General features: G+C 41.0%; 1 protein-coding gene across 2 annotated transcripts in view; it reads right to left on the bottom strand.

Annotated features, from left to right (window-relative positions):
• dync2h1 (dynein cytoplasmic 2 heavy chain 1) overlaps positions 1-27,683 on the bottom strand; it is a 541,347-nt gene that overhangs the window by 256,764 nt on the left and 256,900 nt on the right. For both annotated transcript variants that reach the window (XM_059646623.1, XM_059646624.1), the window contains 2 exons: positions 2,783-2,917; positions 1,983-2,126 (listed from right to left, as the gene is read on the bottom strand). In XM_059646623.1, the coding sequence (XP_059502606.1) occupies positions 1,983-2,126; positions 2,783-2,917 (279 nt within the window). The remainder of the gene's footprint in view (positions 1-1,982; positions 2,127-2,782; positions 2,918-27,683) is intronic.

Genomic DNA, 27,683 nt, shown 5'->3' with positions numbered 1-27,683 from the left:
CAGCAATAGATTGGATTCCGGAGGAGAGGTTCAAATTTGGAGAGCAGAGCTTACCCATCAACTGTTCCTGAAAATCTGGGACAAAGAAGAAATCCCTGTTGATCTCAGAGGTATTGGCATCACAATCACATTCAAAAAATGAGGTAATGTGGCATGTGGGCACAATCAAGGAATCTCCCAACTCTTCACTGCCCCAATCCTCACTAGGTACCTTCTCCCCATCTCAGAGGAAATCCTTCCTCAGAGCAAGTGTGGCTTCCAACCAAACCATGGAATAGCTGACAGGATTTTACTGCTCAGCAATTCCAAGAGAAATGTCAGGAACGGCACTAACCACTCTACAAGGCCTTCATCGATCTGACCAAGGCTTTTGACTCAGTCATTTGGGTAGTGTGTTGGAAGACCCTGTCAAAGACCAGCTATCCAGTGAAATTCCCCGTTCTCTATCTCCTCCACAATACCTGATATGATAATATGACAGATCCTTTGAAGAGAAGATGGTATCAAGCAAAGATGTGACATCACCCTATCCTTTCCTCCATCTTCATCGCCACCGTTCTTCACCTTGTCAAAAACAAAGTTCCCAGCGATGTTGACATTGTCTACATGATGGAAGGAAAACTTTTCAACATCAAGTGTTTGAAATCCAAGAAGAAAACAAAACCAAACTTGCTTGTGGAACTTTAGAATGCCCATGACAATATCACTGCTGCACTCCCGAAGAGAATCTTCAAACCTTGCTTAATACCTTCGCAGAACCATACGGAAGAACTGGTCTCAGCGTCAAACTCAAAAAGACTCAAATCCTTTACCAACTTGTTCCAGGTCAAATTCCAGTCCATTCATCCATTAAGATCAATGGAGAAACATGGAACATTTCCCTTACCTTGGAAGCTATCTCCCATCTAGGGCTGATCTCGTGCGAGAATCAACATCACATCTAATCTGCAAAAGCAGCCTTTGGACACCTAAGGATTAGAATCTTTGACAACAATGACATCTGTGCTGATAGCAAGATTCTAAGGCAGTCATCCTTCTGACTCTTCTATATAGCTCCGAAACTTGGATGACATATTGATGCCACCTCAAGGCCCTTGAAAAGTACCATTAATATTTTTTGAGATGGATTCTCTACATCAGCTAGGACAACAGACATACTAACAGCACCAGCTTTGAGGCTATTTCCATCTGAAACCAACTCCATGGGGCTGGCCACGTACTTAGGATGATTGAGTTCCAATTACTAAAGCAAATTATCTTCGTCCAGCTCAGTGAAGCCACTCGAATGAGAGGAAGGCAAAGGAAGTATTTCAATGACTCCCTGAAAGCATGCCTCAAGGAATGTAACACAGATGTTAATGCATAGGAAATCCTCATTCAGAAGAAACCAACTTGCAGAACACTCCTGTATGAAGAGGCATGATTCTTCAAGAACACCCATTAGCAATACAAAGCATGGAAAAGGAGCGAGAGAAAGGAATGCTGACCAATTTCAAGGACAAGGATCACTTCCACTCTCTGGAAGCACCTGTCAAATGTGTGTTTGGAGATGCAGCTCAAGAATCAGTCACATAAGGACTCAGAACTCATGGCTAGTGACACAGAATTTCCTAACTGGATAATCATATTCATTAGCGATTAACTGTTGATGACAAAATTGAAATGTTTGAATGTAGGCATCTTCGTGTGGGCAATACTAGTTTTCAAACTCTACCGAGCTAAAAAAATGAGGCATAAAGCACAATGACTCCCATTTTATTTGCAGTTGATGCTAATAATGTCATAATGAACACCAAGCAAATGCTGAACAGGTTAAAGAATGAAAATAAAGCTCATTAACAAACTGGCCAATCAATCCAATTTCTAATATATAAAGATCTGTATTTGAGCATTTAGCCAATGGCTTGTTCACCTTTGCTATGTCATTGTAACAGATAAAAATAAATTCTGCTATAAAGTATCCTAATGAGATAAAAACATACCTTCCTGCTCTGTAAGGATCGTTGAAAGAGTCTAAGGAAAGCTGACAGACTAAAGCGATACATGTTATTAATTTTGGATAGATCAGTGATAATAAAGAACATTTTGCTGGCCGTCTCAGCAAGTGGAAGGAATGCATCCCTCTCCTGCAAGAGAGAAGAAAAATCATGATTAAAAATGATAGTTTGCTGCCCTCCACAGACTACAGTGTATAACTGTCAATCATATGAAGAAATATAATTTTATGATGAAAGAAGAAAAATGTCATAATTTGAAGTCTAAGTATTTCAAACCCACTGAACAAAAGTTGCAAAAATCCACTCAAATTTTGAGCAATGAAATCTGATCCCAATACCAGACAGAGACATGCGACACAAATTTCTAAATTGAGAGGTTTGTAAAAGGCCTGTTGTAGAAATGGGACCCAAGGAGGACACCAAAAACAAGACCTGAAATGAGTCCTGGGCACTACTTATTGAATTTCATTGAATTTAAAAAATATACCCAGTTTTTTTTCTTAATCATAAAGTTGTATAAGTTTTCAATTCAAATGTTTTCACAAGGACAGATACAATAAACTATTATTTTAATTGGAATGCATCATCGTAAATAGTCAAATATTACAGTTATCAATGATTAAACATTGTAAGTGTGTCAGCAATAACATATAATAAAAATGACTTCTAACATTTTGGAATTAATTAAAAATTATTAAAGTAGATACCAATTATCAAATTATATTTTTTGTTTATATTTACCTCAATTACAGAAATTCTTTGACCTTTTAAAAAAAGGCACTTACCTGATCTAAAGAGACTTGTAATTTGAATGATTCATTGAGGGATTCTTGGATTAGCGCACTGCTAGCCTTCGTCTGATTCAGTGACTCTATAAGTCCTTTGTTTTCTAATATATTCCCTTGGGAAGTTGCCAGTTTCTGTGAAAAGTTATATTTATGTACTTCAATTCATTTCTATCAACTTAATGCATCTATTTTATTGGCATTGAAGTCAATTTAAATTTGAACGTATTGCAATCTACAAGTTCCACTGACTTTTATGCCATTCTTTTCCGTTGTTGCACTTTCAGAATGTCAAAAACCAGACTGCACTTTCCCAGATCTCGAACAAAATTAGATCAAACCAGCAATCAACACATGCACAAGTCGTCAAACTTTGATGTGAATTTCTTTCATTGTAAACTTCCCACTGCTACAAGTCGAAATGATATTTAACCTGCATATTCACTTACCTGGTACAAATAGAGTATACTCCAAGATACTATGATTTTCAACTCAACTGGCAGAGTGTAATACACAGTATGTTGGAGCTCCAGTGCTTTTGGCATCAGAATACAGATTTAGACTTGAATTTCCTTGTAACTTGCATGATCAATTTCAATCACACAGACTACTGGGTGCACTGATAGGAGGTTCAGGAAACTACTCATCTGGAAAATCAGAATGGGAATCAACTAAGATCGCCCATGCATTCTATTCAACTCCAACTATTTAATTACCTATCAACATCTACAGAGGCGTGCGGGCAATTCCATATACTAAATATTAGATTGATAGTATGGAGACACGGTGAGATAGTGGTTAGCAATGCTGCCTCACAGCACCAGGGACATGGGTTCAATTCCAATCTTGGGCAACTGTCTGTGGAGAATTGGCACATTCTTCCAATATCCTCTGGGTTTCCTCCGAGTGCTCTGGTTTCCTCCTACAGTCCAAAGATGTGCAGGTTAGGTGGATTAGCCATGTGAAACACAGAGTTACAGGGATATGGTAAGACAATGGGTCTGGGTGGGATGCTCTTCCAGTGTTGGTATGGACTCGATGGGCTGAATGTCCCGCTTCCACAATGCAGGGATTTAATGAATGCAATATTACAAACAATACAAGGAGATCATGAACAAAACTGAAGAAAACAAAATGGTACTTGAATCACAATGCAAATTTATGCTCTTGTCAGACAAAACTGTATCAAAATTCAGTGCTGCATTGCAAAAAAAGTGCAACCTAAATCAGGATATTAACAAATATTTCTTTTGTGAGTGTTTTGGATTTCGTTAAATTATCATGCATTTATAGTCTGTGCTCAGGTGCGCGGCTTAGCTGTCTCATCTAACAAAAGTACTGCAGATGCTGGAGACCTTAAATAAAAACAAATGGTGCCAGAGAAACCCAGCACGTCTGGCAGCATCAGTGGAAAGCGAAACAAAAGGTAAAGTTTGAGTTACTGTGACCCTTCTTTGGTTTCAAGTCTCCGTTTCTCTCCAAATATGCTTTCAGACCTGCTGAGTTTCTCTAGCACTTTCTGTTTTCATTTGTGATAAGAACATGAGAACACAAAAACACAGAAGAGGAGAAGGCAATTCAGCCCTATGTGCCTGCTCCAATATCTGATAAGATCCTGGGTGATCTCATGTTGCCTCAAGTCCACTCTCCCACCCACTCTCTATAATCCTTCAATTCGTTTGAATAAAAATCTGTCCATCCTCTATTTAAATTTACTCAATATCCTTGGAGAGTTCACGGCCCTTCAGGAGAAGTAATTTCTCTTCGCTTCTGTTTTAAATCTTCTACTGCTTATCTAAAACTATGACCTCATTCTAGATTGCCCCACAAAGGGAAACATCCTTTCTACATCTATTTTGGCAAAGCCCTGTAGCATTTTATATACTTCAATTGGACTTCCTCTCAATCTTGTAAACTCCAGAGATTATAGGCAATAATTGCTCAATCTCTCTTTATAACACTGACCCCTCATCTCTGGAATCAATCTAGTGAACCTCCTCAGAACTGTCTCCAGTGCAACAACGTCCCTCTTCAAATAAGGGGTTAAAATTGTACACAATACACTTAAAGCCTTGTACAGTTGCAGCAACACTTTCCTATTCTTATATTCTATTTATTTACCAATAAATGCCAAAATTCCTTTTGCCTTCCTTATTACTTGCTCCACTTGCGTACTGGTTTATAATGATTCATGCACGAGATCACCCAGATTCCTCTTACCAAAGCACACTGAAGTTTCTCTCCATTACATAATAAGTTCCCTTTCTATTCTTCCAAACAAAATGGGCTCACACTTATCCACATTCATCTGCCACATTTTGGCCCATTCATCTAACCTATCCATATCCATATGGCATTCTTTTCATTATAACTGACTTCTTCACCTATTTTAGTGTCATCTGCAAATTTGGCAGAAGTACTTTACATCTTACATCTACTTATGATAACAACGTGCAGGCTGCTCCTTTAAAATCACTGCTCCAGTACTAAGATCAACAAATAACAGCTAAATTCCCTTTTGAGAAAGAAAGTTTGCAGGTTGTCAGTTCCATTTCTAATTTGAAGTCAGAAAGAGGCATCATTAGCAAAACCTATTAAACAATCAAGCATTGGAAACAAAGTGGGTGTGGCACTTAATCACGCAGGAGGCAAAATATTAGTTTTTCAACAGCAGGATAAAATTAGGAAGTAATTCTGCGATGGATTAAAACTGGATCATGTTTCCAATGGCAAGCAACAGGAAGTGAATTTTAACAAATTAGCATGTGATACATAGTAACAACAACTGTTCAAATGGTTCCCAGAGGAAATCTTACCTTTGCAACTCAGTTGGCAGCAAATGAGAGACATGTACTTCAAGGTTCATGCACAGTTAAATGTGCATGAGAGGCCAGATAGCCTTCCTGGGGTATTTGGAGTCAGTAGCAGCTGCGTTTCTTCTTTAGGGCGTTTTGCTGACCAGGGGAAAGGTCTTTCATGACACCTCATTCGTGACCTAAATCTTTGATATTTCAGATATCTATCTACCTCATTTTTAATATTTGCAGTGAACTAGCCTCCAAAACTCTTTGGGGTACAGAATTCAAGCCATTCACTGCACTCTGTGAGAAGAAATTCCTATGCATCTTCGTTTTAAATGAAAGTCCCCTAATTCCTTAAGTATGTTCCCTAGTTCTAGAATCCTCCATTGGTGGAAACATCTTCTTAACAGCTAAACTGTTAAGTCTCCTCAGAATCTTCTATGTTCCAATAAGATCACCCTTCAATTTTCTGAACTTTAATGACTAAAGGCTTATCGTATTTTGGTGATCTATTGAAGCCAAACCCTTCGTCCAAGGAACCAGCCTCATTAATCTCTTTTCAACTGCCTCCAATGCTGGTAAATTCTTTCTCAAATACAAGAACCAAGACTTTACACAGTACTCCAGGTACCGCCTCACCAACCTTGTACAGTTTCAGGAAGACTTCAATATGTTTAAACTCCAACCATCTAGCAATAAGAGTCAAACTCTGTTTCCAGCCTTGATCATTTGCAGTCCCTGAATGCTAATTTTCTGTTTTATGCACAAGAACACCCAGATTACACTGCTGCACTTCTTTGGAGTGTCTCTCCATTTAAACAAAAGTCTGCTTTTTGATTCTTCCAACCAAAGTGCATGACTTCACTTCTTCCTACTTTAAACAACATCTGCAACTATTTTTTACCCACTCAATCAACTTATGTGAAGTCCCTTTCAGATTCTGTTTGTCCACATTGCTACACGCCCTCCCATCTATTATTCCATCATCAACAAATCTGGATACAATTCACTCTTCCCCCTTCTCAAAGTCATTTTTTAAATCTCAAAAATATACTTTATACATAAAAAATACCTTTACATGGATACATAGTCACAAATGCAGTTTAGTCTGTACAGTGGCATATTAAGAAAACAAACAAACATTGGAGTTTGACTCTATCTCTTACTTCAGCCAGACTATTTACATGCTTTTGAGGCACCAGGAAGATCCCATAACAGAATGAAACCCCCATTTAATTTCAGCAGGGAGGTCTCAGATAATGGTCATTCCCCACTGTGCCTTGGCAGCAGCTGCCCCAAGCATTAGTGCATTTCTCAGCACCTAGTCCTGGACCTTGGCATGTGCCAGTCTACAACACCCGGTCGAGGTCAACCTCTTGCTCTGGGTACCTGTACGTAGATCCTCTGTACACAAACACCAGGTGTGGCTACATACTGAGGTTCTACCTGCTCCAAGTCATTAGCTTTTATTATTCCAAAAATGTACGTGTACAATAAAAGTTATCTTTAGATAGAATACATTGTCACAAACACAGTTTGGTACTGTACAGTAGCATGTCAAGGAAAGAAACAAACATTGGTGTTTGGCTCCATCCAAACAAACCAAAGTATCTCGTACACACAACATTGGCCACATTGGGTTGTGGCCAATGCAAAGCAGCAGACTCTCATTGGTCCACAGTCTTCAAGTAGACAAGAAGGTTCAAATCAACTATGCTGACCAGATCTCTACTGGATTTCTATCCAATAATTGCTTCAGACAGACCAGATGGTTCTTGAAAATTCTGTGGCTGAAGAGGAGCAGAAACAACACATAACCCAGGGCCAGGGGTAACAATGTCTGAAAAACCAACACAACGTAGCAGCAGAGGCTCGGGCAGATGAAAATACGAGGAACCAGAGGCTGATACAACACCAAGAAACGGTGCATAACTGAATACAGACACATGGAATAACAACCTGCATACTTCAAAGGGACATTATCAAAGATGGTTAAGGTTGTCACAGCAGTCAGTCGCTGACCTGTGTCCATTCCTGGAAGATGACCTATGATACCATGAAGTAGGAGTCAATCTCAATCCAGTGGTCTTAAAGTTACCACATTCTTGAATATCTATGTAACTGGGTCATTCCAGAATTCACAGGAGATATATTTGGTGTCTGTCACCCAACCCAATATGGCAATTAATTCAGAAGGAAATTCTCTAAAACGATATTCAAAAGGATTGATGATTGGTTACCATTGATCCTGAGCATCAATCCTGAGATTCAGGCAGCTAGAGCAGTCAGGATTTGGCTTCATAATTAGATTCCACAAGCACAAGGAACAATTGATTGCACATGTTTCACTGAGATGTTTCTGGGAATAGCCAACAACATTCATAAACCAAAACAGGATTCAATGCATCAATGTGCAATGACTGTGTGAATGTCAAATCCGACAGGACTATCCTCATTTCCCAAATAGCTCCGATGACTAATGCATTCTCAGTTGCTCGGGTAGCAGAGCTGTTTGTTCTCCCTGTGCAACTTCAAGGTTGGCTCCTGAGTGACACAAAATATCTACAGAGGATCTGGATGATGACATCTATGTGGTATCCACAAAGTCCAACAGAGGAGAGGTACAATGTCTCCGATGCCCGAATAAGGACAACAACTGCTCATTGCAGTAAAGGTTCTACTATTTGCTCTGGCAGAGTACTGGAATACACATCATAGGGAATCTCTTCGATCATCAATTTCTGCTGAGCCCACATAGTCTGGCACAAAGACAAGAAGACTTGCTGGCTAAAGGAAAGGAGGATTCAAATACATGCTCTGATAAAGCTAACCAGGAAGAGTCAAACGATCCTGAAGCGATGTGTGCTGCTCCATTTGTAGATGCCAGAGTGATGGGATATGGTCAGAAATCACACACCAGGTTACAATCCAGAGGTTTATTTAAAAACACAAGCTTTTGGAGTCTTACTCGTTCAAGTGTTAGTTAGGGAGGTAGTATCAGACACAGAATTTATAAGTAAAAAGTCAAAGGGTCACACCACTGATGAGGATGTACTAAACAAACCTAAGATGCTGTTAATTCTTTCATCAGTTAGAAAGTTTCAATTGATGAATATGTATAAGTAAATCCCTTCAAAGTCACTGTCCTGAGAGAACTAAAGATTTTATCAGTGTAAAGAAGAGATGACATTTTAGGTCAGACAGTGCATATTAAGTATGAGACCTTGTTTAGAATCTGTTTGTCTTTTGGTTTGGAGTCAGGCTGGTTTGATTTCTAAAGCAGGAATTCACAAGATGCCACATTGGCAGACTGACTATAAACTGTGCACTTTTTTGAACAAAATAGAATGTAACTGCAAATACAAATTCACCCCACAGATTCACGCATGTGCATATGTGTGAGAGTGTACAGAGTGGTGGGGTTACTGTAATGCGACATGAACCCAAGATCCCAGTTGAGGCTGTCCTCATGGGTACCAAACATGCCTATCAGCCTCTGCTCAGCGACTCTATGTTGTTGTGTATCCCAAAAACTGCCTTGGAGGACATTTACCCAAAGATCTGAAGACAAACATCCTTGACCGCTGAAGTGTTCCCACACTGGCAGTGGACATCCCTGTTTGGCGATTGCTGCACGGTGTCCATTTATCTGTTGTTGAAACATCTGTTTGGTGTTGCCAATGTACCATGCCTCAGGGCATCCTTGCCTGCAGTATATGACACAGACAATGTTGGCCGAGTCATATGAGTATCTGCCGTGAATGTGGTAGGTGATGCTCCCACGTGTGATGGCAGTGTCCATGTTGAAGATCTGAAATGTCTTGCAGAGGTTGCCATGACAGGGTTGTATTGTATTGTGGTTGATGCTGTCCTGAAGGCTGGGTAGTTTGCTGTGAACAATGGTCTGTTAAAGGTTTGGTGGTTGTTTGAAAGTGAGAAATGGAGGCAAGGGGAAGATCTTGGCGAGGTGCTCATCATCACACAAGGCCATGTCAACCCTAAGACAATTGCTCACCTGAACTGGTCATAGACAGGACCAGTGTCATCTACAAGACGGCCAATGGGCTGAGGACTGGCACGTGGAGTTTAATTTAGATAAATGTGTGGTGCTGCATTTTGGAAAGACAAATAAGGGCAGGAATTAACCATTGAATGGTAAGGTCCAGAGAGTGTTGCTGAACAAAAAGACCTTGTAGCAGCAGGTGCATGGTTCCTTGGAATTGGAGTTGAAGATAGATAGCATAGTGGAGAAGGCATTTGGTATGCTTGCTTTTATTTAGGTTGTAGACATGCTCGCTGAGCCAGTGAGTTTGGTTGCAAATGTTTTGTCACCCTGCTAGGTAACATCATCAGTGCTCCTCCAGTGAAGTATCGGTGTTCTGTCCAGCTTGTTATTTACATGGCCCAATTTGCTGCGGTGTTTGGTGTCACTTCCAGTTCTGCTTCTCAGTGGTTTGTACGCCAAGTCTAATTCAATGTGTTTATTGATGGAGTTCCGGTTGGAGTATCAGGCAGTTCATCCAGCCTCACATTTTATTATCAAGGAATTCCCTGGTGTGTTTCTCTCTGGCTTGTGCGATAATGGGTGTGTTGTCCCAGTCGAATTCATGTCCCTCTTTGTCCGTGTGTATTGAGACAAGTGAGAATTGGTCATGTCTATTGGTGGGTAGTTGGTGTTTAGTTGGTGTTTGTGTATCCGTATTGTCAGCTTTCTTCCAGCGTGGCCTACATAGTGTTTCTCACAGTCCTTGCATGATGTTTTGTATATTACGCTGGTTTTGCTGGTTTTGCGTATGGGATCCTTTACACTTGTCAGTAGCCGTCGTAGGGTGGTTGTTGGTTTGTGGGCTACCCTGATAACTGGGGGTCTGAGTCGTCATGTGGTCATCTCTGATATGTCTTTGATGTACGGTAGGGTGATTAGACCTTGTAGAGGTTTATAAAATCATGAGGAGCATGGATAGGGTAAATAGACAGTTTTTTTTCCCCTGGGGTTGAGGGAAGGGGTCCAAAACTAGAGGCCATTGCATTAAGGTGAGAAGGGAAAAATTTTAAATTGATCTAAGGGGCATTTTTTCACTCAGAGAGTGGTGTGTGTATTGAACGTGCGCCAGACGAAGTGGTGGAGGCTGATACAATTACACCATTTAAAAGGCATCAGGATGGGCATATGAATAGGAAGGGTTTAGAGGAATATGGGCCAAATGCTGGCAAATGGGAATACATTAACTTGGGATGTCTGGTCAGCATGGACGAATTGGACCGAAGAGTCTATTTCAGTACTGTACAACTGTACGACTCTAAACTGTGGGCTTTACTTAAATCCTGTCCATATACAATAACTTATTCTGATACTTTAAGTGCATATGCAAAAGTAAACTACACCAGCATTCTTTCTCCTGCAATATCTGACATGCTGCCTTTCAGATATTAAAATGCAGCCCTACCTGCTATCTCACATCAACGTAAGATCCCATGGCACTATTTAGAAGGTGAGCAGTGGAGTTCACACCTATGTTCTGACCAATATTCATCCCTTTATCAACTTCTTGTTATGCTTACAATTAATTTGTTAAGATATTCAAAATTGATGGTGATTTTAGAGTTAGATAATTTATCTACAAAATAATCAGGCAATATCACATTACTGTTCATGGGACTGCACAGGCAGCCCTCCAGAAAGTACATCATTGACTGTAACATGCTTTGGGATGTCCTGACGCCATGGTAGATGTTATGTGAATACAAGGCTTCCTTTGATCACTGTGCAGAAGTCCAACGATCAAAGGTGTTTCAAAGGATTGGGCAAAAGAAAATCAAGGATTAAAGGCGAGAACAAACACTCACGAAGTGAGAAAAGGGTTTTTAATTTGCAGATTCATCATGACCTTTTGTTCTCATCTAGCTATTTAAGATGGCTTGTGGTTGCAGGTTCCAATGCACCCTCAGGTACAGTTGCAAATCAATAACTGAGAGCAGTACAATTCTGGACATGCAGGCAGTTTATTTGTCCCTAGTTTGTAACAAATTTTAAAATGCAGAAAAGAACTGACATCACTGAATAGAGATAATGGGAACTGCAGATGCTGGAGAATCCAAGATAACAAAGTATGAAACTGGATGAACACAGCAGGCCAAGCAGCATCTCAGGAGCACAAAAGCTGACATTTCAGGCCGAGACCCTTCATCAGAGGGGGGGGGGGGGGGGGGGGGGATGGGGAGAGGGTTCTGAAATAAATAGGGAGAGAGGGGGAGGCGGACCAAAGATGGATAGAGGAGAAGATAGGTGGAGAGGAGTGTATAGGTGGGGAGGGGATAGGTCAGTCTGGGGAGGACGGTCAGGTCAAGGAGGCGGGATGGGGTTAGTAGGTAGGAAATGGAGGTGTGGCTAGAGGTGAGAGGAGGCGATAGGTGAGAGGAAGAACGGGTTGGGGAGGCGGGGACGAGCTGGGCTGGTTTTGGGATGCAGTGGGGGGAGGGGACAAGCTGGGCTGGTTTTGCGATACAGGGGGGAAGGGGAGATTTTGAAGCTTGTGAAATCCACATTGATACCATTGGGCTGCAGGGTTCCCAAGCGGAATATGATTTGCTATTCCTGCAACCTTCGGATGGCATCATTGTGGCACTGCATGAGGCCCATGATGGACATGTTGTCTAAGGAATGGGAGGGGGAATTAAAATGGTTTGCGACTGGGAGGTGCAGTTGTTTATTGCGAACCAAAAGGAGGTGTTCTGCAAAGCGGTCCCCAAGCCTCCACTTGGTTTCCCCAATGTGGAGGAAGCCACACCTGGTACAGTGGATACAGTACACCACATTGGCAGATGTGCAGGTGAACATCTGCTTAATATGGAAAGTCATCATGGGCCTGGGTTGGGGGTGAGGGAGGAAGTGTGGGGGCAAGTGTAGCACTTCCTGTGGTTGCAGGGAAAAGTGCTGGGTTAGGTGGGGTGGGAGGGGAGTGTGGAGCAGACAAGGGAGTCACGGAGAGAGTGGTCTCTGCAGAAGGCAGACAAGGGTGGGAATGGAAAAATGTCTTGGGTGGTGGGGTCGGATTGTAGATGGCGGAAGTTTCGGAGGATGATGCGTTGTATCCGGAGGTTGGTGGGGTGGTGTGTGAGGACGAGGGGGATTCTCTTAGGGCAGTTATTGTGGGAGTGGGGTGTGAGGGATGTGTTGCGGGAAATGTGGGAGACACGGTCAAGGGCGTTCCCGACCACCGCCGGGGGGAAGTTGCAGTCCTCGAAGAACGCGGCCATCTGGGATGTGCAGGAGTGGAATGCCTCATCCTGGGAGCAGATGCGGCAGAGGCGAAGCGATTGGGAATAGGGGATGGAATTTTTGCAGGGGGTGTGGGTGGGAGGAGGTGTATTCTAGGTAGCTGTGGGAGTCGGTGGGCTTGAAATGGACATCAGTTTCTAGCTGGTTGCCTGAGATGGAGACGGAGAGGTCCAAGAAGGTGAGAGATGTGTTGGAGATGGTCCAGGTGAACTTGAGGTATCCCGCCTCCTTGACCTGACCGTCCTCCCCGGACTGACCTATCCCCTCCCCACCTCCCCACCTATACACTCCTCTCCACCTATCTTCTCCTCTATCCACCTTCGGTCCGCCTCCCCTCTCTCCCGATTTATTTCAGAACCTTCTCTCCAACGCCCTCTCTGATGAAGGGTCTAGGCCCGAAACGTCAGCTTTTGTGTTCCTGAGATGCTGCTTGGCCTGCTGTGTTCATCCAGCTCCACACTTTGTTATCTTGATGTCACTGAATACATCATTTTACATTTGACTGACTTTTAAAAGTTTATTCCCACATTTTCGGCCAATGAGATCAATGTCACTTACGCAGGCACACTAAATTACAAGTAATACCATTGTATGTGAAAGGTTTATCCCTTCTTTAATAGGCTTTAAAAATTGTCTCACTAATCTAATACTTATTGATATCACTTTGAAGGTTAATTGAACTTTATTGGTTCAGCAAATTGCATATTTTTATCACAGGGAATGGCTACTTCAAACTGGCTTTAACAACAGTTTTTGCTGCAATTCCCAGTTCACAACTTAGCACACTAATTACGTCCAAAGCTTTAATATATGCTGATCACATAAGCGCAGCCATCCATACAAGAAGTCACTAACAACCAAATTTAGATACATTAAATTTACATCAACGACATTTTAAATTACAGGAAACTGTGTCATCAGTTTGGACCAATAACATGTTTCCCCAGTACTGAAATCACTTTTTAATATCCTGCTTCAAAGTATGCTGAAAAGGCTTGAAAATAACTGTGAATTAAAATAATTTATTACAACAAATTTCTAGCTCAAATGTAGGTTAGGACCAACAACGAGCCATTGATAAAAATGCACTTTCAAGTTATTTCAATGTAAAAGCGAGATTTGAAGTCAGAATACACCAATATGTGTAAAACAATCTGGTAATCAAAACAAAAGGAAATAACCACGAACAGGAATTGCCTTGGAAATCCACATTCCATTAAGTAATTATTCAAGCTCCATGAGAGCATGACTAATCCATGACAATGAGCATACTTGAACACATATCTAATAGTCCCCATTATCTATTTTCCCGCCTGAGCTTTCTTTCTGTTAACAAACTCCTATTTTCCACATGCAGCATTCTCAGAATAGGAATACCTCCTGGCATCCAACTTTGCCTGATTATTTTGTATACAATACTAAAATCACTGTCAATTTTGCATATCTTAACAAATCAAGTGTAAGGATAATAAGTAAATAACAATGGTTTGCCTTAACAATATTTTGCAATGTACTGAATGAAACAATATTTTTCAATATGATTTTCATTTACTTTTAGATTTGTTTTAACGAGCCAATGCTATTCATCATCAAGGAACAGAAGTCACACAACACCAGGCCATAGTCCAACAGACTTGCGGATTAAATCAAGCAGCAAGATGATTACAAAAAAATTTTAATCAGATCAGGTCATCTCTTCAATTGTTATTCAGCTGTTGACACTTTACTCAAAATGTCTCACACTTCAGATCACCTGCAGGGTCTTACTATTCAGTACTCCACTCTCACCATTTGTCTGGTCTTTTTATCTCTCTGCCCTTGAGCTCTGTCTGTCCACAAATTCTGTGTTCTGTGTGCTTCTCTTCCACTTCACCTGACAAAGTTACTACACTCTGAAAGATGGTGATTTCAAATAAACCTGTTGGACTACAGCCTGGTTAACAAAGTGTAGAGATGGATAAACACAGCAGGCCAAGCAGTGTCTGGTGTTGTGTGACTCTGAATTTGTCCACGCAGTCCAACACCAGCACCAACACCTCCACATCATTGATCATCATATAACGGTATTATAATCACATTAATGAAAAACGATCAAATGTTTACCTATTTACTTTGTTACAGGCATTTGCCTCATTAATAAAACAAACAAGATGCATATTCAAGGATCCTTGGGGAATCTGTTCAAGTATTACAGAGGAAGATCTCCATTCAATGACACCAAGCCTATAAGAAATTTCCTGGTCAGGGAAATTAGAAAAATGAGAAATGAGAAAAAAGACCAATTTCTGCTAAAAGTGCAGCTGGGGAGAGGTGGTGAAAATTCGAAGGTGGGAACGAGGAAACGGAATGAAGCAGTGCGATCTGGCACAAACTGCATCAGGAATGGCTGCAGTATATTTACAGTGTTGGGGACTGAGAGATCCTACACAGGTGTCTCCAGTGAATCCTTGGAAACAGTCAGTTCCGTTTTTTTAAGAAGTGCAGCTGCTACCTTGGCAGCCACTGGAAAAGCTGGTCACCAAAAATCCAGGTGTTAGCATAGTTCTATGGCAGTATCCCAGAACATACCCAAGCTGTAGCGATGATGCAACTCCCTCCTCTGGATGAAACGCCATGGAACACAATAGACTCTGGACCTCCTGTAGCTCCTTCTCACCCTGAGAGGACTTTCAACTGAAATCTCTTCAACTGGAGGTAGAATCCACTGGGGGGTTGCTGCTAGTGTTGGGTTCACTGATGTATTTGTTTCTCCACAATTTCTTTGCACCATCATATCATCACTGCCACAATGATGATGACTCCTGCTGTGGAACAATCCATTAGTCGAGGTTCCAATGAAGCCACATGGGGAATATCAGAAACAGAACAGGCTCTTTGTAATATGAGCAGTCAGCACTCACATCACTTACAAATGATGATTTTGCCTAATCCTCCAGAAAGTGGCACATAGAGGTTCTGAGGAAGATAGCCATGGAATGCCTCTACATTGATGTTTAATGTGGGGGATATTATTCCACTGTATGCAGCACAAACCATGTTACTCAAAACAGCAGCAGATTGTAAGTGCTAAATGATTGATAATACTTTGTACCCAAGCCCGATCTCAAATCATGCAACAATGGTAGCATTACATATAAGAGCATGTTGAAAATACTTACAGTTCAAGGTGAAAGGACATTCATTCCTTGCCCTTGTACAGTATATGAGATCTTGGAGTGGCTTTGTGAGTTGTGACCCACAATTGAGACTTTTAAGATCACTTGCAATTTCTTGTGCTTCACATGGATGACTATGAGTAGTCTTAAATTGATCAGCAGGCAGTAAACAAGGTAAACGATATGTTGGCCTTCTTAGCGAGAGGATTCGAGTACAGGAGCAGGGATGTCCTGGCGTAATTATATAGAGCACAGTTAAGACCAAATCTGGAATATTGTGTGCAGTTTTAGTCTCCTTATCTGAGGAAGGATATTCCTTTTATGCTAGGAAGGGAGTGCAACAAAGGTTTACCTAGTTGATTCATGGGATGGTAGTACCTACTTATGAGGAGAAACTGAGTCAGTTAGGATTGTATTCACTGGAGTTTAAAAGGATGAGGGAGGGGATCTCATAGAAACCTATAAAATCTAACAGGGCTAGGTGTAGGAAGGATGTTCTGGATGGTGGGGGAGTCCAGAACCAGGGGTCACAGTCGAAGGATTCAAGGTAAACTATTTAGGACTAAGGTGAAGAGAAACCTCTTCAGCCTGAGCGTGGTGAACGTGTGCAATTCAATACCACAAAAAGCTGTCAAGGCTAAAACATTGTATGATTTCAAGAAGAAGTTGGATGTAGCACTTGAGGCTAATTAGATGAAAGAATATGGAGGAAAGAAAAAACTTGTCTTTGAGTTGAATGATCAGCCATGGTTATAATGAATGATGGAGCAGGCTCAAAGGTCTGAATGGCCTACTCTTGCTCCTTTTTTGTTATGATCTGTGATATGATAAGATTGCTTGTAACCAGCATTTAGATGTCCTGTGATATCAAGAGTCCAGGGACAGTATGTCCTGTTACAGTGAAGGGAAAAACTGGTAGGTTTAGGCTGACAAGGGATATCGAGACTTGGAGCACGCAAAATAAGAAGGCATACATTGCAATTAAGCTAGAGCTTATCCCTTACCCCTAGATGACTATAAAATGTGTAGGAGCATACTTAAGAGCGAAGTCAGAAGAGCAAAAAGAGGGTAAGAGATGGATCTGGCAGATAAGGTTAAAGATGATCCCAAGAGGTTCTGTAGCTATGTTAAGAGTGTTACAAAGTTGGGTAGAGTAACTGTAAAGTGGAAGTCAAGAAGCTAATTTATGTGGTTCCTTTAAGAGGTTTGTGCTTTGACTGTACAGAGAGTCTCAAAAAGTGAAACAAGCGTATGGAAAAGTCTTACAGGTGGCAGGCAAAACAACAGTCTTGTTTTGATGTTATGACAACGAATTTGAATTTGGTCAATTAATTTAAAACCAAACTCAGCGATTCAAAGCCAACTGAATTTAAAAATTAATGGTGTTGACAACATGAAACCAAATCACATTATAAGAATTTGATTACGTCGTGGTGAATTTAAAAGATGAGGTCATTTGCAAAATTGGGGAGAGCCAACTGTCACCTGAAAAGGAGAGAAAATGGCCACCTGCCAGAGTTAGCACCATGCAGCTCTCGGAGAAAGCCCATCTAATTAATCAAAGCTATCACAGTATTTTAGCTCAAAGTCCTCACTGAAGAAATTATAGAGATAAAACATCCCTGACAGCAGAATTAACGGAAGAAAGGCATTTCTGAAGACAGCAGAGATGACAGAATACTGCAGAAGACAGTCTGTGCGAACTCTGACAGATTAAGTTATAATTTATTATAACTATATATAATTTATAACTTCTTGTTAATTGATTTTAAATTAATGAGACTTGTTTTTTTTTGAACAACATTCCAGTAGGATTTAACTAGAGAATGTTTGTAGTCTCAGGGGGAATTGTCCGTTTGTTAGTAATTTTGTTAAACTGTTCATTGTTTGGTTAAATAAATAAATTGTTTCTTGTCACGTGTAAAGTGGAGATCGGTAATTTTCTTTCTTTTAATAGATTACAAGGGGAAAGGAGAGCTTGTCTGGGTGTTTTGGGAGTAATTATTAGAGCGGAACCCCTACTCCTGTCATAACAGATCGGGACTTGTGTTTAGTTTAATTATCAGAGGGTTTCGGTCACTCCCTGTCGTAACAAGAGTAAAAGGGTGGCTAGGGAGTGAATAGGACCCCTTAAAGATCTGCATGGCCATCTATGTGTGGAGCCACAGGAGATGGGGAGATTTTAATGAATACTTTTCCTCAGTGTTTACTGAGGAGAGATTCATAGAAGCCAAGGAAATAAGGGAAACAAGTGGGGATATTTTGGACCGTGCACATATTACAAGAGGTGTTTGCAGTCTTAGATCGCATTAAGGTGGATAAATTCCATGGGCCTGATCAAGTCCATCTTCGGATGTTGCAGATGGCTAGGGAGGAAACTGCAGAAGCCCATGCAGAGATTTTTGTTTCATCATTAGCCACTGGTGAAGTTCCGGAAGACTGAGGGGTGGCTGCTGTTGTTCCATTGTTTAAGAAAGGTCGGAAAGACAAGCCAGGGAACTACAGGCCAGTGAGACTGACATCAGTGGTAGGCAAGGTATTGAACAGGATACTGAAGGACAGGATCAACCAATATTTGGATAGTCAAGGTTTGATTAGGGATAGTCAGCATGAATTTGTGCACAGGAAGTCATGTCTGAAAAATCTTTTAGATTTTTTCAAAATGGTAACCAAGAGGATAGATGAGGGTAGGGCAGTGGATGTTGTCTATATGGACTCTATTAAGACTTTTGGCAAGATCCCACATGGCAGGCGAGTAATGAAGGTTACGTTGCATGGGATCCAGGGAGAGCTAGCTAACTGGATTCAAAATTGGCTCGATGGTAGGAAGCAGAGGGTGGTAGTGGCGTGCTACAGGGGTCGGTGCTGGGACTTCCGTTATTTGTTACTTGTGCATGTGACTGTACCAGGCATGTACACACCACTGCAAAAAAAACTGAAATAAGGTAATCTACTCCAACGGACCCCAGAGTTTAAGTAACAAGCAGGAAAATACAACAATGCTTTTACAACAGTGTTTGCACTGATGATGTTACCCTGCAGCGTAATGAAATGTCTGCAAACAAATAAACCAGCTCGACGAGCAAACCAACCACAGTACAAGGTATGACTAGTAAGTTTAGGCATGATACAAAATTAGAAGGTATCATTGATAGCGAAGAAGGTTATTAAAAATTACAGAACGATTTTGATCAGATGGGGAAGTGGGCTAAGGATTGCCAAAAGCAATTCAATACAAATAAGTGTGAGGTGTTGCACTTTGGAAAGTCAAGCCACGGTAGGAAAAGTTCAGCAGGTCTGGCAGCATCTGTGGAGAAGAAAACAGAGTTAACGTTTTGGGCCGGTGACCCTTCCTCAGAAGGATCTCCCTCTGAGGAAGGGTCACTGGACCTGAAACATTAATTCTGTTTTCTCCTCCACAGATGCTGTCAGACCTGCTGAGCATTTCCAGCAACTTTGTTTTTGTTCCTGATTTACAGCATCCGCAGTTCTTTTGGTTTTTAAACCAAGGTAGGGCCTGTACAGTAAATGGTAAGGTCTGGAGGAGTGTTGTGGAACAGGGGGACCTAAGAGTACAAGGACACAGTTCATTGAAAGCAGCGTCACAGGTAGACAAGGTGGTGAAGAAGATTTTTAGTATGTTGGCCTTCATTGGTCGAGGCATTGAGTATAGGAGCTGGGGCATTATGTTACAATTGTTTAAGTCATTGGTGCGGCCTCACTTGAAGTACTGTGTACAGTTTTGGTTACCCTGTTATAGGAAAGACATGGTTAAACTGGAAAGTGTGCAAAGATGATTTACGAGGATGTTACCAGGACTAGTTGCCTTGAGTTTTAGGGAGAGGTTGGCCAGGAAAGACAAGCCTCAGAATGCTGGAGAACGAGGGGTGATATCAGTGAGGTGTATAAAATCATGAGGAGCATATACTGGACAAATGCATATAGTCTTTTACCCAGGGAATTGAAAACTAGAGGGCACAGGTTTAAGGTGAGAGGGGAAAGATTTAAGAAGGGCCTGAGGGGCAACTTCTTCACACAGAGAGTGGTGCATATATGGAATGAGCTGCCAGAAAAAGTGGTTGAAGCAGGCACAATAGCAACATTTGAAAAAACATTCGGACAGGTACGTCGATGGGACGGATTCAGAGCGATATGGACCAAATGCAGGCAAGCGGAACTAGCTAAGTGGGCACCATGGTCAGCAAGTATCAGCTTGTGCCAAATGGCCTGCTTCCATGCTGTATTACTCTATGACTCTATGACTCTATTCTGCGACTCTATGTGTTATGATGATGTGCGGAGGCTGGTGTGTGTCTGATGCCAAAATCCCTGGATGGGGTTGCAGGTAGTCATTGACCATGGAGTATATCCAGAGGTGTTGGAGTCTGCCATCCAGAAGAGCAAGCATTCCAATTAGGAGCTGTCATCATTTAGTTTCTATCTGGCACACAGGAAAATTAGAAAATGCACATCAATAAGATGAAAAGAAGTCCTAATTGCATATGAATGCACAAATGAGCCTGTAGCCACTCAATAGCAAGATCATGCTCTTGCCTTTCAAAACTTGGTTGCAGACATGTTTCTCAATGTCGAGTTTCATTTCTTCCAGTCTCACCATATTTTCTTAATTGATATTTAATTGTCCATAAAGTTCCGAGCTTGAAAGACTGTGTCCACATTTTCACAGTAGACAAGTATGCTCAAATACCCAAGCAGTTTATAATTTCAAGAAATACAATAGCAATGCTCAACTTTATCTGGTATCTATTAAAAATCTTGTCAACATACAAGAAATAGAATTAATTGCACCTGAAGACAATGACCAGAAAATGATCAATTTTACAATGTCCTCAAGATACAGTTGACAGGCACATAAATTTCAAAAGAATTAAATTAATTCAAGTGATAAAAGGATGGAACTAGAGATGAAATGGATTGGTAGAAAATAAACAGCAACTCTTCATTCCAGGATGGGTAGGCCACCTAAAAAAAGAAAAAGGCTGGGCATGCAGGATAAATACCACAAATTAGCTAGCACAGATAAGAGGGAAGTGACTACATAATTAATTAACAAATACAATGTGGAACAAAGAGGAAATAATAGTTTCTATGAATCCCACAGAAAGGGAAAAAGGAATGAAATCAGACAGACCATCTGATATCAACCAGAAATGATGGGCCAGAAATGACAACAGCACAAACAGCCCTGCTAACCCTGCACAATTCTTGTTACTAATGTATGGGGGGATTGGGGTTTGTCCCAAAATTGGGAGCTATCTCACAGACTAGTCAAACAACAGCTTGATGTACACATATTCACGGAATCATTCCTTACAGACAATGTTGCAGAGACCATCATCAATATCCCTACATATGACCTGTCCTATCAGCAGGACGGATTCAGCAGAGGTGCAACACAGTGGTATAGAGTCAGGAAGTACTGCTCTGGGAGTCATTAACGTTGACTCCAAACCTCATGTGGTCTTTTGGCATCAGGTCAAAAGGGGATAAGGCAACTTCCTGATCACCTTGTACTGGCCTGCTTTGACTGATGAATCAGTGTTCTCTTCTATGTTCAGCAACGATTTGACGAAGCGCCATGGGGGGCAAAGACACAGAATGTACTGGAGGTGGGGTACTTCAATATCCACCACCAACAATGGTGGGTCAGTAGCAAGCTGATTGAGTCCTAAAGGACACTGTTGCTAGTCTGCGTACTTGACGTCATCCTCACCAGTCTGCCTGTCACAAATACACCTAACAATGTCAGTACCAGTAAGAGTGACCACCACACGGTTCTTGATAGTAGATTAATTCATATTGTAAGGCACAATCACTATGTTAATTGGGATAGTTTCTGAATAGATCTAGCAACTCAAGATTAAGCATCCATGAGGTGCTTTGAACCATCAGGAAAATCACACTCCAGCACAATCTGTAATTTCATGGCCTGGCACATCTTCCATTCTACCATGACTATCAAGCCAGGGATCAAACCTGGCTCAGTGGAGTGCAGAGGACAGTATACCAGCAGCACCACGAATATCTAAAAATGTGGTATCAACCCAGTGATGCTACAAATCAGGGCTATTTCCATGCCAAAGCACAAGCAGCAAGTGACACAGAGCTAAGCAATTCCACAACCAACAGATCAGTTCTGAACTCTCCAGTCAAAAATGGAGGCAGACAATTAAACAACTCACTGGAGGAGGAGTGTCACAAAATACTACCATCCTCAAAAACATCAGTGCAAAAGTTAATACAATAACCTGCAACAAGAAGTGTCAAGTGGATGATCCTCCAGAGATCCCCAACATCACAAAGACCAGTCTTCATCCAACTGGATTCACTCCACATTATTAAGAAATGGCTAAAGGACTACTGCAAAGGCTATGCTGTGACAATATTCCAACGATAGTACTGGAGATAGGTGTTTCAGAACATGCCACACTCCTTGCAAGCAGCTCTAGTATAGTTACATCATTGGCATTTACCTGAAAATGTGGAAAATGTGAGAGAAATCCAACCCATCCAATTACCATGCTATCAGAATCAATGGAAGTAGTCATCAGCAGCACCACCATGCAGCACTTGCTCAGCAATAACAATAGACAATAGACAATAGGTGCAGGAGTAGGCCATTCAGCCCTTTGAGCCAGCACCACCATTCATTATAATCATGGCCGATCATCCACAATCAGTATCCCATTCCTGCCTTATCCCCATAATCTTTCATTCCATTATCTATAAGAGTTCTATCCATCTCTTTCTTGAAAGTACCCAGAGATTTGGCCTCCACTGCCTTCTGGGGCAGAGCATTCCATATATCCACATCTCTCTGGGTGAAGAAGTTTTTCCTAAACACTGTTCAAAATGGCCTACCCCTTATTTTTAAACTGTGTCCTCTGGTTCTGTACTCACCCATCAGCAGAAACATGCTTCCTGCCTCCAGAGTGTCCAATCCCTTAATAATCTTATACATCTCAATCAGTTCCCCTCTCATCCTTCTAAACTCAAGTGTATACAAGCCCAGTCGCTCCAATCTTTCAACATATGATAGTCCCGCCATTCCGGGAATTAACCTCATGAACCTACGCTACACTCCCTCAATAGCAAGAATGTCCTTCCTCAAATCTGGAGACCAAAACTGTACACAATACTCCAGGTGCGGTCTCACCACGGCCCTGTACAGCTGCAGAAGGACTTCTTTGCTCCTATACTCAACTCCTCTTGTTATGAAGGACAGCATGCCATTAGATTTCTTCACTGCCTGCTGTACCTGCATGTTTGCTTTCATTGACTGATGTACAAGAACACCTAGATCTCGTTGTACTTCCCCTTTACCTAACTTGACTCCATTTAGATAGTAATCTGCCCTCCTGTTCTTGCCACCAAAGTGGATAATCTCACATTTATCCACATTAAACTGCATCTGCCATGCAACCGTCCACTCACCTAGCCTGTCAAAGTCACCCTGTATTGTCATAACATCCTCATCACAGTTCACACTGCCACCCAGATTTGTATCATCTGCTCAATAATAGTATCAATAAGCTGCTCAATGGCAACCAGTATGGGTTCTGCTCCTGAATTCATTGTTGCCTTTGTTCAAACATGGACAAAAGAAGTGAATTCCACTGATGAGGCCATAGAGTCATAGAGATGTACAGCTCAGAACAGTCTTGTTGGCCCATTGACTCTGCATTGAGATAGCTAATCTAACCCCAGTTTCCAGTAGTTGGCCCACTGACAGTGACTGCCTTTGACATTAAGGCTGTATTTGACAAAGTGTGGCATCAAGGAGCCTGAGGAAAACTGCAGTCATTGAGTTATACAGCATGGAAACAAAACCTTTGATCCAACTTGTCTGTGCCACCCAGGCATCCCAGTCTGACAGAGTGCCATTTGCCAGCCTTTGGCTCATATCCCCCTATAACCCTCCTATTCATGTACCCATCCAGATGATTTTTAAATGTTGTAATTGTACCACCCTCCATCACTTCCTCTGGCAGCTCATTCCATTCATGCACCACCTTCTGTGTGTAAAAGTTACCCCTCAGGACATTTTAAAATCTTTCCCCTTTCACCTTAAACCTGTGCTCTCTAAATTTGGACTCCCCACCCTGGGAAAAAGACCCTGATTATTCCCCCATCCATGCCCCTCATGATTTTATAAATATGAATCAGGGTAAAATTCTCCGTTAGCACATGCAAAGACAGTTTTGATTATTAGAAGTCATCATCTCAGCTCCAGGACTTCTCTGCGGGAGCTTTTCAGAGTATCTTCTTAAGCCTTACCACGTCTAGCTAATTTATCAATGGCCCTCTCTCCATTGTAATGTCTGAAGTGAAGATATTCATTGCTGATTACACAATGTTCAGAATCAAAAATGACTCTTCAGATACTGAAACAGTCTATGTCCGAATGCAGCAAGACAAAGACAATATCCAGTCTTGGACTGCAAAGTGGCATGTGTTCTGAAGAAGGGTCACTGGACCCAAAATCTTAAGTCTGATTTCTCTTCACAGATGCTACCAGGTCTGATGAGTTTTCTTCCAGCAATTTCTGTTTTTTTGTGCATTTACTGAGACATTGGCTTAATTCTGGAGTTAAGTAAAAGACACGCCTAACCATCACCCCATACCATCTCTCACACTTGCATATTTACCCATACTTCTAACATGCCTCAAAACCTCACATACACCCAGAAGCCCTTTGATTCAGGCCATCAGATCCTGCAAATCTCTGTCTTTGGGTGGTCAAATACTTTGTCCCAAATGACAGAAAATGTAACCAGATCCTTCTCCTATTAACACCTTACTTATCTGATATTTTGCAGATATTTACAATACACTCCACTGTGAAGATGGATGCAAAATATTGCTTCAAATTATCTGCTGTTTCCCTGGTCCCTGTTATGAATTCCTCAGTCACACCCTCCATGCATCCCACACTTACTTTAGCTACGCTCTTTCTTTTCTTTTGTATCAGAAGATCCATTTACTTAATATTTCTTTCCAATGTGCTTTCGTAATCAACTCCTTTTTTATTAGCTTTTTAGTCATTGGTTGCAATAAAAATCCCAATCCTCTGGCATACCATCAATTTCCACCACCTTATATGCCTATATTTTTGATTGAATATCCTCCTTAAACATTATTGTTAACTGGAATCACGTTTTGCTGTGTGTTATTAAATATCTATCACTCCTCGTCCATTAACCTTCCTCTTAGTCTAATTTCCTAGTCTGCTTTAAACAACACTATCTTCATACCTCTGTAAATGTCCTTATTTAATTTGTAGGCAGTAGTTTGATAGCCAAGTTGCTCTGCATCAAACTAAATTTGAAATTCTACAATGTTGTGATTGCCATCCCTGAAAGATCTTTAACTAAGAGTTCTTATTAATCTTTCCTCATTACATAGATGTAAAACAGCCTGTTCCCAGATTGCTTCTGAAAGCAGTATATTGCAAAACCTATCTATGATACATTCTAGCAATTTATCTTTCATGCTACCCTTGTTCATCTGATTTGTCCAGTCAATATGTGGGTTAAAATCACTCATGACACTTCCGTTCTTTGATGCCTCCATCATTTTCTGATTTATACTTTGTACTACTGTGAAGCAGCTCTTTGGGTGCTGAAAGACAACTCCCACCCATAATTTCTTTTGCTTCCTACTTCTTATTTCCATTCAAACTGATTCCACATCGTGATCTATTTCACAAAGATCACTGCTCACTACTGCACTTATATCTTCCAGTAGTAACAGTGATATTTCACCTCCTTTTTGTCTATTTTTCTGTAACGGTGTATTTTCTTAAATATTGAATTCCCAGTCCCAATCACCTTGCAGCAATGTCTTTGAAATTTGTGTTGAGTCATTTTCATTTATTTCTATTTGTGCTGTAAACTCATCTATCTTGTTATAAATGCTGCATGCATTCATATAAGGAGCCTTGGGATTTGACTTTAACAATTATTATTTATTCTGGTTTCAATTTCTGCTCCACTCTTCAACTTATATTATCTACCCGCTCCTGTCAAACTTTGACTCTAATTCTCCTCTTCATTACCGTGCACCTCTACTCGTTTCTTTTTGATTTTAAACATCACTTCCATTGCGTCCTTATCCCCTCCACTCCTCACACCTCTCCCCCTCAATAAGTTAATGTAAAGCTCTATTTACAACGTTGCCATGAATGGAGTAAAAAAGTAGGGAGGTACTGCTAAAGCCAAACAAGGCACTAATCAGTACAGCTGGAATTTTGTGAACTGTTTCGGGCCTCTTATCGAAGCAAACAAACACTAGCATTGGAGGCAATCCATAGGAAGTTCTTTTAGGCTGATACCAGAAAAAAGTATCTATTCCCCAAAGAATGTTTTCCCCTGTTGCTCTCTTTTCACGTTATTTGAATGTCTGCCTGGACTAGGGTGCTATGAGTATGTTCACTCATCTTCCATGCAATCTGTGCCCTTGATCACATTGGAAGCAAGAAGATCATACCTATTGGACATGTGCATTAGTTGTGGCTCTTCCAAAGTTAAAATCTGGATTCCAATACCTACCTCACTTGCAGTCACCCACTCCCATCTCCGACCACCAACCAAATTTAATGTAATTAATCTAAGCAGTGTGACTGTCTCCTGAAAGACATGATCCAGGTAACTCATTCCCCTCAATGATGTACTGCAGCTTAGCCTCCAGCTCATCAACCTGAGTTAAAGTTCTTCAAGCAGTCAAAGTTTGTCTCATGGGATCAGCATGAATCACACTGGCATCCACCAGCTCCCACATACTACAGTTGCAACACACTGTCTGCCTTTTAACTTTGATTTTAAACATCTTAAAAGGGAGTTTTGTAAGTGCACTGTTCAGCTATAATAATGTCTCCTATTTTAAAACAGTTGGTCAATCAAGAGACACAGAAAAAATACGATGAATCACCTAACCATTATTTTCCTACACTAAACTTTGCTTCGACAGGTAGAAATGAGTTTAAGGGACTCTCTGCTGTAGGCTTTTACCCTCTGTTGTCTTGGCCCTTCTCACACAGGTCTGTACCCCCAGACTGCTTTATAGTGATAGTGACCTGCTGCACGCTCCTCCCTGTCTGTGGTAGTACTCATCTCTTTCCTAAACCCTTTTCAAAAATTTAAAATGCAAATACTATTATGCTAATTACTTCAGTAAAGTCTGAAAGGGTATCACATTACATACATTGGCATATAAGAAAAATATTGATTGAATGGCTTCAGTTGCTGAAAGAAGTCACTGGGCAAAAGATGTGATTATGGGCATGCCACTCTCACATCAAAGGGCGCACTTATCCTTGGAATTGGATGATTAAATTGTTGAATTTATTGGACAGATACTGAAGGTTAAAGATAGTTGAAAATAAATCCATTACATTTCTAACCTTGTTCTCGATAGTAGCATCAAAATTATTGAATGCTGCTATCCAGCTATCAGAAAAATTGTTCACAATAAAGTTAAATAACAAAATCTCAAACCTTCATAAATATTTAAATACATAAATATCACTACTTCAAAATGCTAGTGCATCCATCAAATCTTGAGCGTTCCATTCCATTCCTGCCTAATATGGTAAAAGAAAATTTAACTAAAATCCCTTTCAGTAGTGTTTAAGGACTTCTGATTGA

Source organism: Stegostoma tigrinum, chromosome 6, assembly GCF_030684315.1.
Source record: "Stegostoma tigrinum isolate sSteTig4 chromosome 6, sSteTig4.hap1, whole genome shotgun sequence".
NCBI classification, from domain to species: domain Eukaryota; kingdom Metazoa; phylum Chordata; class Chondrichthyes; order Orectolobiformes; family Stegostomatidae; genus Stegostoma; species Stegostoma tigrinum.
This window is presented reverse-complemented; position numbering and strand designations above follow the sequence as displayed.